The sequence below is a fragment of the Nicotiana tomentosiformis genome, chromosome 1 (genome assembly GCF_000390325.3).
Source record: "Nicotiana tomentosiformis chromosome 1, ASM39032v3, whole genome shotgun sequence".
Classification (NCBI taxonomy): Eukaryota; Viridiplantae; Streptophyta; class Magnoliopsida; order Solanales; family Solanaceae; genus Nicotiana; species Nicotiana tomentosiformis.
In genome coordinates, this window is record NC_090812.1 from 30,211,300 (window position 1) to 30,226,253 (window position 14,954).

Genomic DNA, 14,954 nt, shown 5'->3' on the forward strand with positions numbered 1-14,954 from the left:
TCTTGAAAAACACCCTGGCACCCTGTAACTAATCAAATAAATCATCAATGCGAGGCAAAGGATACCTGTTCTTCACTGTAACCTTGTTCAGCTGCCGATAATCAATACACATAGAACCATCCTTCTTCTTCACAAATAAGACTGGAGCACCCCAAGGTGATACACTGGGCCTGATGAAACCCTTATCAAGCAACTCTTGCAACTGCTCCTTCAACTCCTTCAACTCAGAAGGAGCCATACGATATGGAGGAATAGAGATGGGCTGAGTGCCCGACAACAAATCAATACCAAAATCAATATCTCTGTCGAGCGGCATGCTCGGAATATCAGCTGGAAACACATCTGGGAAGTCCCTCACTACTGTAACTAACTCAACTGTAGGGGTATCAATACTGACATTTCTCACATAGGCCAAATACGCATCACACCCCTTCTCAACCATTCGCTGAGCCTTAAGAAATGAAATGACCCTGTGGGGAGTATACTCTAAGGTACCTCTCCACTCTAATCTCGGCAAATCTAGCATAGCCATTGTCACAGTATTAGCGTGACAATCAAGAATAGCATAATGGGGCGACAACTAGTCCATGCCCAAGATAACATCAAAATCTACCATATTGAGAAATAACAAATCGGCTCTGGTCTCAAAACCACTAAGAGCAATCAAACACGACCGATATACGCGGTTCACAATGAGATAATCTCCCATGGGAGTAGATACATAAACAAGGGAACTCAATGAATCTCGAGATATCCCCAAATATGGAGCAAAATAAGAAGACACATATGAATACGTAGAGCATGGGTCAAATAATACTGATGCATCCCTATGACAGACAGGGACGATACTTGTGATAACTGAATCTGAAGCAACGACCTCTGAACGGGCTGGAAGGGCATAGTACCTGGCCTGGCCTTCCCCTCTAGGGTAACCTCGACCTCCCCGACCTCCACCTCGAGTTGGCTGAGGAGGTAGGGTAGCAGCTGGTGCTGGAAGAATGGCCGGAGGACCCGGTGGAGCATGTGGAGGCTGATAAGTCTGTGGAGGTGCACCCCTCCTGGCTCTGGGGCAATCTCTAACCAGGTGACGAGTGTCACCACATTCAAAACAACCTCTCGGAGGACGCAACGTCTGGGACTAACTCGGACCTGGCCTGCTGGACTGGCCGGTAATAGCACCTCGAGTAGGAGGCATACTGGATACTGGCGGTACATAATAGGGCTACTGAGGTCTAGGAGGAGCCGGGACACCGCTGGCTGCTGGAAGAGCTGAATGAACATGGCGACTCACAAAACCCCTACCATAGCGTGCTGCTGGTGCACGAGCTCCAGTGCATTTCTGACCGCCCGGAGCTAAGTCCAAAACTGTTGGTGTGCTGGTTCTGGTTTCCTTCTTCGCTAACACGGAAGGACCCTCGCATTCACGATGAAGGATTTGGGGGGACTAGACTTTTGTTCTTCGCGTTCGCGAAGACGAGACCGCATTCGCGAAGCTTTAGGACCTGTGGCCTTCGCGTTCACGATGGCCTTGTCGCGTCCGCGTAGAAGGATTTTGGGCCAAGGGGTTTATGGTCATTTCTCTTTCGCGTTCGCGAAGGGCTAATCGTGTTCGTGATGCTTGGGATGGCCTAGCCTTCGCGATCGTGAGGACTCTGTCGCGTTCGCGAAGAGGAACTTGAGGGCCTGGACAGGCTTTGCCTTCGCGATCGCGAGTCCCTTTTCGCGTTCGCGAAGAAGGGGCAACTGGGCAGAGACTTTATTAAAGTGAGGATTTTGTCTATTTTGTTCATTTATCTCTTTTGTTGGATGATTTTAAGGCTTCTTGGAGAAGGGTTTTTACCTAGCTATTGAAGGTAAGTAATTCCTAGCCAATGTAAGTTTAATACATAGATTATGGGTAGATTTTAACATGTAAAGTTGTGAAAATTATGAGTTTAGTTGAAAAGCCTAAGTTTTGATAAAAATGAGATTTAACTACGAAAATGATTATGGAATTGGGTAAAAATTATATATTTGAGTTCGTGAGGTTATGGGTAACAATTATCTTCAAAATTTTTTGGCCAGGGGGTGAATTTTAAGAATCTTCCAATTTGGGTTGGGTAATTACTCTAATAGCTTAATTATTAACTTTTGAGCATATATTGATTATTTTACATAACATTGTGGCTAGTTTCGGATTTTTCAGTACCAAGTTGGGTCCTTAGAGTGAATTTGTGGCCGGAAAGTGAGCTTTGAGACGAGGTAATTCTCTTGCCTAACCTTGTAAGAGGGAATTTATCCCATAGTTGATTTAAATTGCGATTTGATTTTAATTGTGGGGATTACGTACGCACTAGGTGACGAGAGTCCGTGCATGGCTACTAATTATGCTTAAGTCCGGGTAGTTTAAGACCCAAATCATGAAATACTTATGATGTTTGTACCCTACTTGTTAATTAAAGTGCTTAAATTATATTGAAACTTGTTAAAGGATTTGTAAAGGCCGAATTTCACTTGCTTGAATTTTTGGTAGGTCACTTGACCGTTAATAGAGATTGTGCTTCTTTGTGTATTAGCCTTATAATAGCTTTTAAATCGGATGTTCATAAAGTAATCTCTCTTCTTGTGGAGCGGGCCGAACGCCTCGACAGTATAATAGATGCATCTATGATTTGTGTCGCTCGACCCTAAGCATTGTACACATTATTCTGGATCGGGCCGTATAACCTCAGCATAAATCGTGCGTGTTAATGCTTGGAGCCCGAGTATATTTGATACTATTTTCATGAATTGAGAGATTATAATTTATTTAATTGTTCGAAATTTATTTGGAATTAGCATGTATTAGTGAAAGACTTTTGGAATTTACTATTAGTTAAAGAATTATTTAATCACTGCTGTTTTTATGCTAATATTATTATTCAGATATTCTATGTCTATTTAACATTCATGTATTTTATTGTTAGCCCATAGTAAGTGTCGATGTCGACCCCTCGTCACTACTTCTTCAAGGTTAGACTGGATACTTACTGGGTACATGTTATTTATGTACTCACGCTACACTTCTGTACTAACCGTGTAGGATCTGAGACAGGTACATCTAGCAGTCTTCCCGGGGTGCACCCCCGTTACCCCGAGGCCTAGTGGTGAGCTGCTTTCTAAGTCTGTTCTGCAGCACCCATAGTCTCTCTTTTGCATTACTTTTTGTCTACTCTATTTCAGACAGTAGTTTAGTATTTTATATATTCTACTAGTAGCTCATACACTTGTGACACCAGGTCTTGAAAACATGCTAGCAGACATTTGATGGTTTTTGAGTATATATTACACCACACTTGCTCTCATATTTATTTACGCTTTATTTTATTAAAATTTTCACCTCTTACTTACTTAATAAATAAAAATTAACTATTTCGAGATTGTTAAAAAAATAAATACATGGCTAGTTCACCGTTGGCTTACCTAATGATGACGTTGGGTGCCATCACGGCCTATAGGGTAAATCGGGTCGTGACAGGTTGGCTCGCCCGATTCACCAGCTGGCTGACTACGAATGAAGTCCTCCACATTACTTTGGTAGCGACCCTATATTATTTTAAATTAAATTAGTATATAAAAAATCTTATAAAAGTAAATTATAATACTTAAGGAGAATTGAAAGCTTACATATGTAGTTTCTGCCCGGTCCTCGACCCACCTATCTGCATCCCCCTCTTTCTTCTTCTTTAAAATATGCGTTTCCTTGAATAACTCATCATGGTGCATTGGATGCCCATACTTATTTTTCCTGAAAATAAATTATTTTGGTTAATAAATAGAATTGATATACTTAGAAAAGTAAAGACGTAATAATTTAAGCAATTATTAATATTCTTTTTATTGTCCCGATGCTGATAGCACCCCCAGTGTGCAAGGAGCCTCTCTTCTCGGATGAGCGAGCTTTCTTCCCTAGGCTCTTCTGTAAGAATTGCTCGGTCTGTCATTGCCTTAACAAATCATCCCGTAAATACTGCAGACACTAGTCAGGCCTCTTGTTCTTCTTTCTACCATCCGAGAAATAATCCGCCAATCTCTTCCCTTAAGGTGATAGAACACAAGTCTTTGAAAAATAAACTAATCTCTGTGATGTGTTTCCAGATTCTTTCAGGCAAACCGCAAAATGCAATAGGCACTAAGGTCTCCATGAAAATATGACAGTCATGACTTTTCAAATGGCTCAACTTCCCTACCTCCATAGTTACTTTTCCCCCCAGATTCGACGCATAACCCTCAAGCATCTTCAACTTCGTAGCCCAATTACAAATTTGTCGTCTTTCTCCAAAGTGAATGTATAACTTGCTTTGGGATTGAACACCTTACCATTGTTCGCTGTCTGCAAATATAATTCAGGCCGCCTGCAATATTCTTGTAAGTCCATTCTAGCCTTCGGGTTATCTTTTGTCTTACCTTTAACATCCATTACCGTGTTGAACAAATTATCAAAATAATTCTTCTGAATATGCATGACATCAAGGTTGTGTCGAAGAAGATTATCCTTCCAATAAGGCAACTCCCAAAATATACTCTGTTTCGTCCAATTATGAATAACACCATATCGGGGAATCTAGAAGGTGGAGCCTCAGTAACTTTAGTGAAGTTCTGGACCCTCTCTCAAATTTCCTCACCTGAAAGTATAGGAGGTGGCGAATCATATTTCACTTTATTCTTTTTGAATGTATTTTTCATCCTTCTAAACTCATGATCATCAGGCAAGAATTGACTGTGACAATCAAACCATGATTACTTTCGACCATTTTTGAAAGTGAATGCTTTACCATTTTCTATGCAGTAAGGACAAGCTAGCTTCCCAACAGTCATCCACCCAGACAACATTCCATACACAGAAAAATCGTTAATAGTTCATATTAAATTAGCACGCAAGTTGAAATTTTGCTTGGTTGATATGTCATATGTTTCAACACCATCATACTACAACTGTTTTAGCTCATCAATCAAAGGTTTCAAATATACATTAATCAAACTTTTCAGATTACGTGGACCGGGGATAATACAATTTAAAAATATAGATGGACTAGTCATACACAACTCAGGTGGCAGATTATAAAGTGTAAGAAAGATAGGCTAACATGAATATGGTGTCGTAGATATAGAAAAAGGCGTGAAGCCATCCGCACACAAACTTAACCGAATGTTCCTTGGTTCACTAACATAATTTGGATGTGTCCTATCAAAGTGCTTCCAAGCTTCTCCATCTGAAGGATGACACGTAATACCAGGTGGTCTTTTATTTTATATGAGGAACATAACTCATCGACGCATATAACCTCTTTAACCTAGGTATACGAGGAAAATAATGCATTGCTTTCATATCAACCATATTGCGACTGGAAAGCCTCTTGAAACTAGTTTTTTCACAAAAATTACAACTTTCTAAATTTGTATCATCTTTATAATATAACATGCAACCATTTTTACAACAATCAATTCTCATCGACGAAAGTCCTAACTTAGAAACCAATCTCTTTGCCTTATAGAAATCACCATATAAGTTGATATTTGGGTCAACTAGTTCACTCATAAGGTCAATGAAAGAGTCCATGGCCGCTTGAGAAATATTCCAATAAGATTTGATACTTAGTAATCTAATCGCAACAGACAGCTCAGAGTGCACACTTCCTTCACGTAGTGGACGACTAGCTTCATCTAACTGTTCATAAAAACGTTTTGCATCATCATTAGGAGTTTGTTCAATATTTTCATTGGGCTCACCCCCGGAGTGCATCCCAAAAGCATCCGCAACCATATCATGAATTCTAGAATCTTGATTTCTTTTCTCCACCGACCTACTACTTTCACCAACAACCATGTTATGAAATATTTTACGGCTACCATCAATCTCTCCATGATTAGTCCACACAAAGCAATTCTCTATAAACTCCATCCTATAGAGATAAAGCTTAACTTCCTCCAGTTTTTTAAACTTCACACAATCGCACTTGACACAAGGGCACATAATTACTACTTCAATTTGGTATGATGAAAGTGACATTGCATGTCTAAACAAATTCATCAACCCCTTTTACAAAATTCTCCCTCAATCCCCACCGATTAGGATAATTCCTATTGTACATCCAAGTACGATGTTCCATATATACAAATAAAACAAAAATAAATTGAGATATTTCCATAAGTATTAGAACTACTTAATCTATTCTACAATTATAAATTAATTAAATTATTTTTAGTTAATTAAGATAATTAATTTTTACTAATTGCACCAAAATTAAATTATAGTAAATATAATTAATTATAATTCATTAAATTTAAACATAAACTATAAGTTCAATTCATATCCTAAAAGTTGAACCCATACCCTAAACAATCCAATTAATACCCTAAACAAACAAAACATAAGCTCTATCCAAAACGTTCAACACTTACCTCTAAAAATTCAATTCATACCCTAAAAGTTCAATTCACAAGAACAAATCCTAAAAATTCAATTCAATTCAAAGTTAAACATTCAATTCCTAACTAAACTATTCAAGTCAATACAAACTTAAACATTCAATTAACACCATATGCAATCAATTCAATTCAATTCAATTCAATTAAAACAAGACCTAAACCCTAGATTTCAATAAAATGCAAATTTAAACAATCAGTTTAAACACTAATGAACTAATTCATAACGAATTAACAAAATATTAAATTTATACAAAAAAGATGTAAGTTCTAATTCAAACCTAGAATTTTTAGAAGGTGGGGGGGAGGGGCGGCAGTGGCGACGCAGTAGTAGTACCAGCGGAGGGTCCAATGACGACTTGGTATGGCACGCACTGTTATAAAGGCATTTTCGAGCCAGCCCCGGGGCGAGGCGTACCAAAAATACCCCGGGGTGATGGTGTGGGGCGAAAGTCTCAAGAGGCGTATGCCCGGACGTTTGGGACGTACGCCCGCGCGTTCGGGGCGTATGCCCGGGCGTTCGAGGCGCGTTTTTTTTAGTGAGGAGTAAGCTCCATAGACTTTTTTAAATTAAAATAAAATTTGTTGAATAAATCCTTCTTATAATACCCAAATTCTCAAAAGTCAGTTTGGTAATTACTCAAAAGGTTTAAAAAGGAACTTAAAAGTATTAAATTTAAAAGTCAAGACCTTTTTATTGATTTAAGCCCTAATTCATGGTCTTTCCTAATTTTTTTAATCTTGTCCGCTAGTCTGCTAGTATCTCCCAAAAGCAACGAATATTTAATTTTTTTTACAAATACAAAGAGAACTACATTCTCCTTCATAGCAGGAAATTCAAAGTTCAAATTGGAGGTTAATCATTCTTTTTGTCCCCCCATATAGAAAACTTTATTCTTTTAGATTCAAATTACTTGTGCTTGTAAGTAGCGTATAATAGATTGTTTTGATTAGTTTTTTGTGAGGATGGAGCGCGCGTGCAAATTTAAAGTTCAAATTTGAGGTTAATCATTCTTTTTGTTCCCCCATATAGAAAACTTTATTCTTTTAGATTCAAATTACTTGTGCTTGTAAGTAGCGTATAATAGATTGTTTTGATTAGTTTTTTGTGGGGATGGAGAGCGCGCGCGCACACACACACACATATATTATTTTCGATTTTTATGCAATTTTACATGTTTATAAATATTTACTGTCATTATATTATTTTATAAAATATTAAAAAGTGAATACCTATGAGGCTTACGCCCCGTGCCTCGGAATATGTAAAACGCCTCACCTTACGCCCACGCCTTTTAAAACACTGGTGGCATGGAGGAGTGGAAAATGAGATGTGTGTGAGGGAAAAAGAGAAGGAGTGGGGGAAGTGGGTTGTGGGTGTGAGGAAGAAGAGAGTGAGTGTTAGAAAAATTATAGCGGAGAAGAAGAGAAATGAGGGGGAAACTCGTAATTTTAGATCAGAAATTAAAATATACTGACCGACTTCGGTCGGTAAAGTTAGTCGGTATAATTAAGTGACCCTTGACTGTGTTTGACCACAGTTAACTGACCGACTTCGGTCGGTAATTTAAAAAAAACTAAATTAGTTATTTTGTGTTATTATTTCTTAAAATATTATAAACCTTTTAAAAAATTATAAACTATAAGTATATATTTTATTCTCACACACACACATACTAATAAATAATTATAAACTATAAGCATAACCTTTATAAATAATTATTATATTAACTAATTACTTTTAATAAATTATAAGCATATATTTTATTTAGACATATATATAATTAATCACTCATAATAAAAAAAAATAAAGGTATATTTATGAGACGTTTATTTTATTCGAATTCCACATTTCGTCTTATATTCATTCGTTTTATAACTAATTACAAATCACATAGATTAATAAATTTCGGTCGAGACGTTGTATTCATCAATCTACGTTAATTTTCTAAGTTATAATTAAGTATATGAGTCATTTCATACACACACACATATTATATTGTAATTGATGATCAATCACATACATTACTACATACGAAAACTTGATCAATTGATGAATTGGTAAACCAATATTATTCTATTTTAAATATGTTTAATCGATTGTTATATTAACTCATTTACTTAATGCTAATAGTTTCTTTCGTTTATTTAATTTGTGATACATTCATACATATATACATGTCAAAGAAGTTTAATATTTTTCTATATTTTATTCATTCATTACTAATAATGCATGACATAAATTATTAGTGATGATGATTAATTTCAGGTGAAGGCATTCATATTGGTGAGCATAATGAACATCGTTTTCCCAGGAGGAGCAATGGCTTTGAGCCTTGTTGCTGGTTGTAATGTGTTCCATGGAAATGCCAGGAATACTTTCATTGGAGTTTTATGTGCAGTTGCTACTATCGGCATGTATGCATTCCCCTCTTTCTGTCATGGTAAAATTAAGAAGTTGATATTTCTATAATGTTTATTAATCATAAAAGTATTTCTGAGTTATTTGCTCCTGCAAGTCATAAATAATGACCATCTTCGTCTAATTCAATTTCACCGTTATTCTTCCCTTTACCTTGTATATTCTACAATTTATCAGATAACAGTAATAAGGACGAAGAGTGTGGAATATATGCCATTTCTCCTCTCATTTTTCCTGCTACTGAATGCTGGGGCTTGGTTTGCATTTGCTATGTTCCTCCAAGATCCTTATCTCATTGTAAGTACTTTCTCACCAATATTCAGCTTATAACAAACCTCACATTAGTTATATAAGATTCCAGTTATATATATTGTCACTATAAAAATAATTAATGCTTATTATAGAATTTTATTTGTAATTAGTGTACTACCTTATAAGACACCCGATTGTGTAAATTATTTTTTGTAAGTAATATAACTTGTTATAACAGATTATTACCAATTTACCATTATATTAAATGGTCACCATCAATGCTTATTAAATAGAGTACATATAATAACTTAAACTTATATCAGACTAATTAACGTGTCTTGTTTCACAAAATCAGGTGCCAAATGTGATTGGACTAGCCTCAGGGTCAACACAGCTCATCATCTACATTATCTATAAGAACAAACCTTCACCAGTGAGCTCAGTAGAAATGGTTGATTATAGTGTAGATATTCACTCAGTTAAGGCAGGCGAGGAATGTAGCATCGCAGTGCATAGCACAAAAGAATCGAAAAGCAAAAGCATATCGGAGCCAGCATTATCAAAGCGTTCCAGCTTTCACCAAATAATGAGAACTCTCTCATCGACTCAATCTGCTGTTCGAGCTCGATTCTGACTTAGAGTCTCGATATTCGGGGTGAGTGTTGGTTGGTCTATGCATTTCCGATAATCTTCGCTTTGTCTCGTAGTTTGATTTGGATATGAGCTCGGTAATGATACCGAGCTTGTCATTGATCGATCTTAGAGCTCGAAGCTTGACGCCCTTACTTCGGACCTTGACATGTCGTCACGCGGATACCCTTTGATCGAAATATTATCATCTCGACCAGTCCGTACGACTGACTTAATCGGTTTTGACCGTACACATACATTCGCAGTACAAAATAAGTGACAAAATATTATGGGTAGTCTTTGCTACTTGTTCTTGAAAAATAAAATTTGTCAGAAAATATTCTAAGTATACACTATGAAAATACACTATTTTATCCTCCATAGAAAATTTTCATTAGACGACTAGACATCAATCTTTATTGTGTATAATCTTCTTTGAAGACACCAACTACCAAGGAAAAACAAAAACAAAAAAGGGAAGCTTAGATTTAGAGTTTCAACTAATATAATTATAAGAGAAATTTTCATAAACCACTATGTTTTAATGATTATTAGCTTGCTATAGCTATCATTTACTAAATTACTTCTTATAACTATGTTTTCAGTTGTTATAGACTGTATTCGATGTACTTTTGCTATTGTATTCATGAATATAGTAGCAAAACTCGACGGAAAACAGGAGAGTCCAGCTAAGCAGAGAATGTATTCGACTGTATTCGCGAGCTGTATTTGTGAATACAGTAACAGAATTTGAGAAAAAAAAGGTCTTCAGTAGTTTAAAAACGGTAAGTGAATCAATTAACGCCATAGACTCCTAATATAACTCAACAAACTCAATTATAACATACAAAATTTGTATTTTCAGTTATAGAAAAGATTCTCATCAACCGAAAACACCCCAAAAACAGAGCAATCTTGAGAAATTCAATCCATCCTTTCTTTTTTTAGTGGTATCTTTACTAAAATACTTTTTAGTGGTATGTTTACAAATAGATTTATATATTGAAATTATATAATTACATTGAATACAGTTAAATACATAAAAATATATTGAATACATGAAGTATAGCAGGTCATCTATAGTGCAAAAACATATGAATACATACTGCAGATACATTTGAATACATATATACATATGAATACATAATTTATATTAATTAAAAAAAATATATGAATACATTCATGGAATACAGCGAGACAGTGAATACAATGAAATACATGCAATACAACGAGATTCATTGAAATACAATGAAAAAAAGACAATGAATACAATAAAATACATCGAGATACATTGAAATACAATGAAATAAAAGGTAACAGACTCTTCAAGTTCCCCAGTCCCAAACTCTATCCCCAAACCACCGATATCCAGGCCGCCACCATGTGGGGTGTCGCCGCCGGTTAAATGAAGACAATTGTTGAAGAAGCACCAATTTAAAGGATCAAACGAAAACTAGAGACAGAACTTCTTCAGATCTCACAAGCACCAATTTAAAGGATCAAACGAAAACTAGAGACAGAACTTCTTCAGATCTCACAAGGCAAACATGAACAATCAATTCAAAATCTAAGAAAAATTTAGAATGTGTAACACAATTGTGTGAAAGAAATCGCCGGCCGGAGGGGGTTAGGGGTGACACTACAAGGAAGGGGGGAAGTGGTCGCTGGCTGGATCTATCGTTAGCGGAACACAACCCCTGCTAGGGTTTCTAAAAGCATGGGAGGAAAAAACCGGGGGAAAAAGAGAAGAAAGAGGAAAGAGAAAGGAGGAGAGAAGGAAGAGAGAGGAAGAGGGAAAAATAATACATAGTGTATTTAATGCCTTAAAGATAGGAAGTGACCATAAATAGATATTTTGCTATAAAAATTAAAAGGTAGCTATAGGAGATAATTTTTTAAAAGGGTATTTATTTATAATAAATAAGGTATCAACCTTTGATATAAGAGGTAAAATTTCGGAATTATAACGCTTTCTTATACGTAAGACCCAAGAATACAAAAATGAAGTTTGGGCCTATATTCTAAAATTCTGAAATTTAGTGGGCATCTTTTAGGCCTTTCTCAATATCATCTTCATTGTATGAGCCCAAAGAAGATGGGCTAATAGAGAGAGTCTTCACTAGTTTCTCGCTATACTGACGAGCTAAAGATGGCTTTGGAAGGCTTTTCCCTTTGTGAAGATTTCGATTATTTTTATCATTCTCATGGGCTCCATCAAGATCATTCAGTTGGATTCCTCTTCTCACTAAATGGGCCGAGCCTTCTTTTTCTTCCTTTTGATCTGTAGATTTTGTTGGGGTTGACTTGTAGTAAATGAAGTACAGGATCAGTTGGGCTGAGCCCAATAAGAAGCCTATCCCATTAGGCACCTAAAATCGATGATTTAAGAAAACAATAGAATTTTAATGATAATCAATATAAAACACAAATGTTTGATAATATTTCAATAAATACTACATTGATAATAATAATGGACCAAATAGTTTGTGGCTTAGAAGGAGGCGATGTCAAATTGATATGTGCAAAAGAGGAGCATTAAATATTTGTCCTAATTCCAAATGGGGTTCAACTTTCCAATCTTTCTCTTTATATTTGCGTTTTCTGCTTTCTTTTAAATCGGTGATGTTCAAGTCAATTTCCGCACCCTTAAAAAATGCATTAGTATCTTTCACCTCCCAACATCATTGGCAGGGGTGTTCACAAAAAACTGAAAATTCTAACCAAACCAAAAACTGGATCAAAAAACTGATAATATTTTGGTTTGATTTGATTTTGGTTTTGAATTTTAAAAACCGATCAAATTTGATTTAGATTTGGTTTTAAGCAAATAATAATAAACTTTTTAATTTATGGTAGATATTTAATCTTTTGCACTCTTAGTCGGTAGTCTAGTTCTTTATCATTATAATAATCAAGGTTTTTGCCTATACATTCTAGTTTGATGGAAGTTACTAAATCCAAGAATCTATTTCATGTTAAAAATATAATTTATTTTTAATTGAGTCTTTAAATTACTAATTAATTCAATTATATATTATTAATATATATTGGTAAATGATAAATTTTCTTAAAGAATAATTGGTTTGATAGCATTGTATCATAATATAGTCGGTGGGAATTGTCTCATATTTTAGAGAGAAAAAAACTGACAAAAATGGAAATAACAAAAAAATCGACATAAATCGAACCTGTAAAAAACCGAGTTACTTGATTTGGTTTTAATATTTGAAAAACTAACTTAATTAGTTTGATTTTTTTAAAGAGGAAAATCAACCCAAATCGAACCATGAAGACCCCTAATCATAAGGTAACAAATAATTATATGTACCAACAATTAGACATATCAAAAGCAATAATATACTAGTAACTTTTTTGGTGTATTTTCTATTACTTCGATTTACATCAATGAGTGGATTGGTTCAAATTCTACCCAAAAAAGAAGGGTTTTTTCTGCCGAAAAAGTATATAAAACTTATATAATTTTTGGCGTATATTATTGAAATTTATTCATTCACATCTAGTATAGCTCATGACACACCAAATATTTTCCAGACCTACATCAATACAAGTGAAAATTCAAAGAAAGGAAAATCAAAAAGAAAAGAAGAAGAAGAGAACTTACTCCAATATAATAATCTTTGACAAAGACTGCATAAGCTGCCCATACCCCTCCATTAAGGAACTGGAAGAAGGAAAGGAAAAATGGCATGTACTCCACACTCTTCATTTTTATCACAGTTCTCTGTACGCCAAGCAATACAGTTGAATAAACAAAAACTGCAATTTTAAATTGCTTGAAACCCGGAAAATAAAATAAGAAAGAAAGAAATGAAGAGACATGTTAAAATACATTAATAGCACATAAAATTCCTTGTATTGATAATAAGTTAAATGCAACGAAAGAAAGAACAAAAAAATAGGAAAAAGGGATAAGAAATTACCGTAGCTGATAAAGGAGATGCATACATGACTATGTTCAAACCAGCAGCTAAAAGTCCGACCAATGTGAGCTGAGTATTTCCATGCACAGCTAGTAAAGTGATTGCTATTACAGCCCCAAGGAAAGCTATATCTATTATTGCCACCAGCTTAATGGATTGAATCTGCAAAAAAGAAAGACATCAAATAAATCAACTTTTTAGTTCCTTCAAAATAAAAATCAACTAGCTTTTGACGTTAAAAGGTGATAAAGACCAGAGTTTTAACATTGAAAATTTAATAGTATTAATTACCTTGAGAGTTTTGGGGGCATAGATAAGAAAGAGAGTGACATATACGATATGTAAGATGGCACCAGTGCCATTGACTGTGACCACAAGCAAACCTCCAGGCTTTAGCAACCCATAAAATGTCCACAAACTTGTGCTCAATAGTGTTGTAATATATGGTATCCCTTTAAAATCCTCTGTTGATTTCTTCTTGATTATCCTTTTGAACGTTTTTCTGAAATATTAATAATTCAAACTTAATGATCATTGTGATCAAACAATGAAAAATACATTAACCAAATGCCTTTTAATTATAATCGTCACAAGTTTCAACTTTATCATGCGTTGATTATAAGTTGGCTGTGCAAATCTTTGTTTTGAGAATTCTTAAAAAATAATATTACTGGGTACCATATTACTTTATTCCAATAGTAGGAAGCAAAAAACAAACTACTACTCCGTACTACGTAAACGTAGGATTATTATATACAACAGATAATGTAATTTTATTTTATGTAATGATCAGTGTAACCAACGAAATTAGTACTACGAGGAAAATTCAAGACTTACATTGGGGCAGCAAACATAAGTATGGAGATGACATTCCCTGCAGAAACATGGGTGTAAATTAAAAATCATTACCAGTATATTTATTTGACAAAAATAATGATTTCTTTTTTCATATTAATTAATAAACTAAAAATTTCATTAATTGTTAAAGTTCCACCTTCGGTACTTTTAAAGATTTAATAATGAAACTTACCAATTATGCCTAGGATGAAGCTGAAGTTAGCCATGGAATTGAACTAGAAGATAGACAAACAAAGATGAAAGTACCAAGGCTATTTATCAAGAGTTACGTGAAGGAGAAAGAGGGAAATAAAAAGTAGTGGATGAGGATGGACTATAGTGGGAGACAAAAGTGAGAAACTGTAGTTGATAGAAAACATAAATGCTGGCGCAAAACCCAGAAGTTGCTGCTGATGATTCAAAAGGTC

The 14,954-nt window shown here is 35.1% G+C and overlaps 2 protein-coding genes across 2 annotated transcripts; one reads left to right on the top strand and one right to left on the bottom strand.

Annotated features, from left to right (window-relative positions):
- The first annotated feature begins 8,767 nt into the window (after positions 1–8,767).
- LOC104120827 (bidirectional sugar transporter SWEET16-like) lies at positions 8,768–9,752 on the top strand. The gene is made up of 3 exons (XM_070193654.1): positions 8,768–8,888; positions 9,044–9,123; positions 9,474–9,752. The coding sequence occupies exons 1-3, from the start codon at positions 8,768–8,770 to the stop codon at positions 9,750–9,752; spliced, it is 480 nt and encodes a 159-aa protein (XP_070049755.1).
- A 1,126-nt stretch (positions 9,753–10,878) lies between these two features.
- On the bottom strand, positions 10,879–14,954 carry LOC104120825 (bidirectional sugar transporter SWEET16-like). Its single transcript, XM_009632675.4, has 6 exons — positions 14,720–14,954; positions 14,527–14,563; positions 13,981–14,191; positions 13,690–13,851; positions 13,371–13,490; positions 10,879–12,117 (listed from the first exon to the last, which is right to left on the bottom strand). The coding sequence occupies exons 1-6, from the start codon at positions 14,751–14,753 to the stop codon at positions 11,785–11,787; spliced, it is 897 nt and encodes a 298-aa protein (XP_009630970.1). The 5' UTR covers positions 14,754–14,954; the 3' UTR covers positions 10,879–11,784.

Bases quoted from the DNA above. Each gene is read 5' to 3' on its own strand.
- LOC104120827 (XM_070193654.1), top strand. From the start codon at position 8,768: ATGGCTTTGAGCCTTGTTGCTGGTTGTAATGTGTTCCATGGAAATGCC. The intron at 8,889-9,043 runs GTAAAATTAAGA...ACAATTTATCAG, and splicing joins ATTCCCCTCTTTCTGTCATG to ATAACAGTAATAAGGACGAA. The intron at 9,124-9,473 runs GTTTGCATTTGC...TCACAAAATCAG, and splicing joins CTACTGAATGCTGGGGCTTG to GTGCCAAATGTGATTGGACT.
- LOC104120825 (XM_009632675.4), bottom strand. From the start codon at position 14,753: ATGGCTAACTTCAGCTTCATCCTAGGCATAATTG. The intron at 14,564-14,719 runs GTAAGTTTCATT...ATGTTTCTGCAG, and splicing joins CTTCATCCTAGGCATAATTG to GGAATGTCATCTCCATACTT. The intron at 14,192-14,526 runs GTAAGTCTTGAA...TTAATATTTCAG, and splicing joins CTTATGTTTGCTGCCCCAAT to AAAAACGTTCAAAAGGATAA.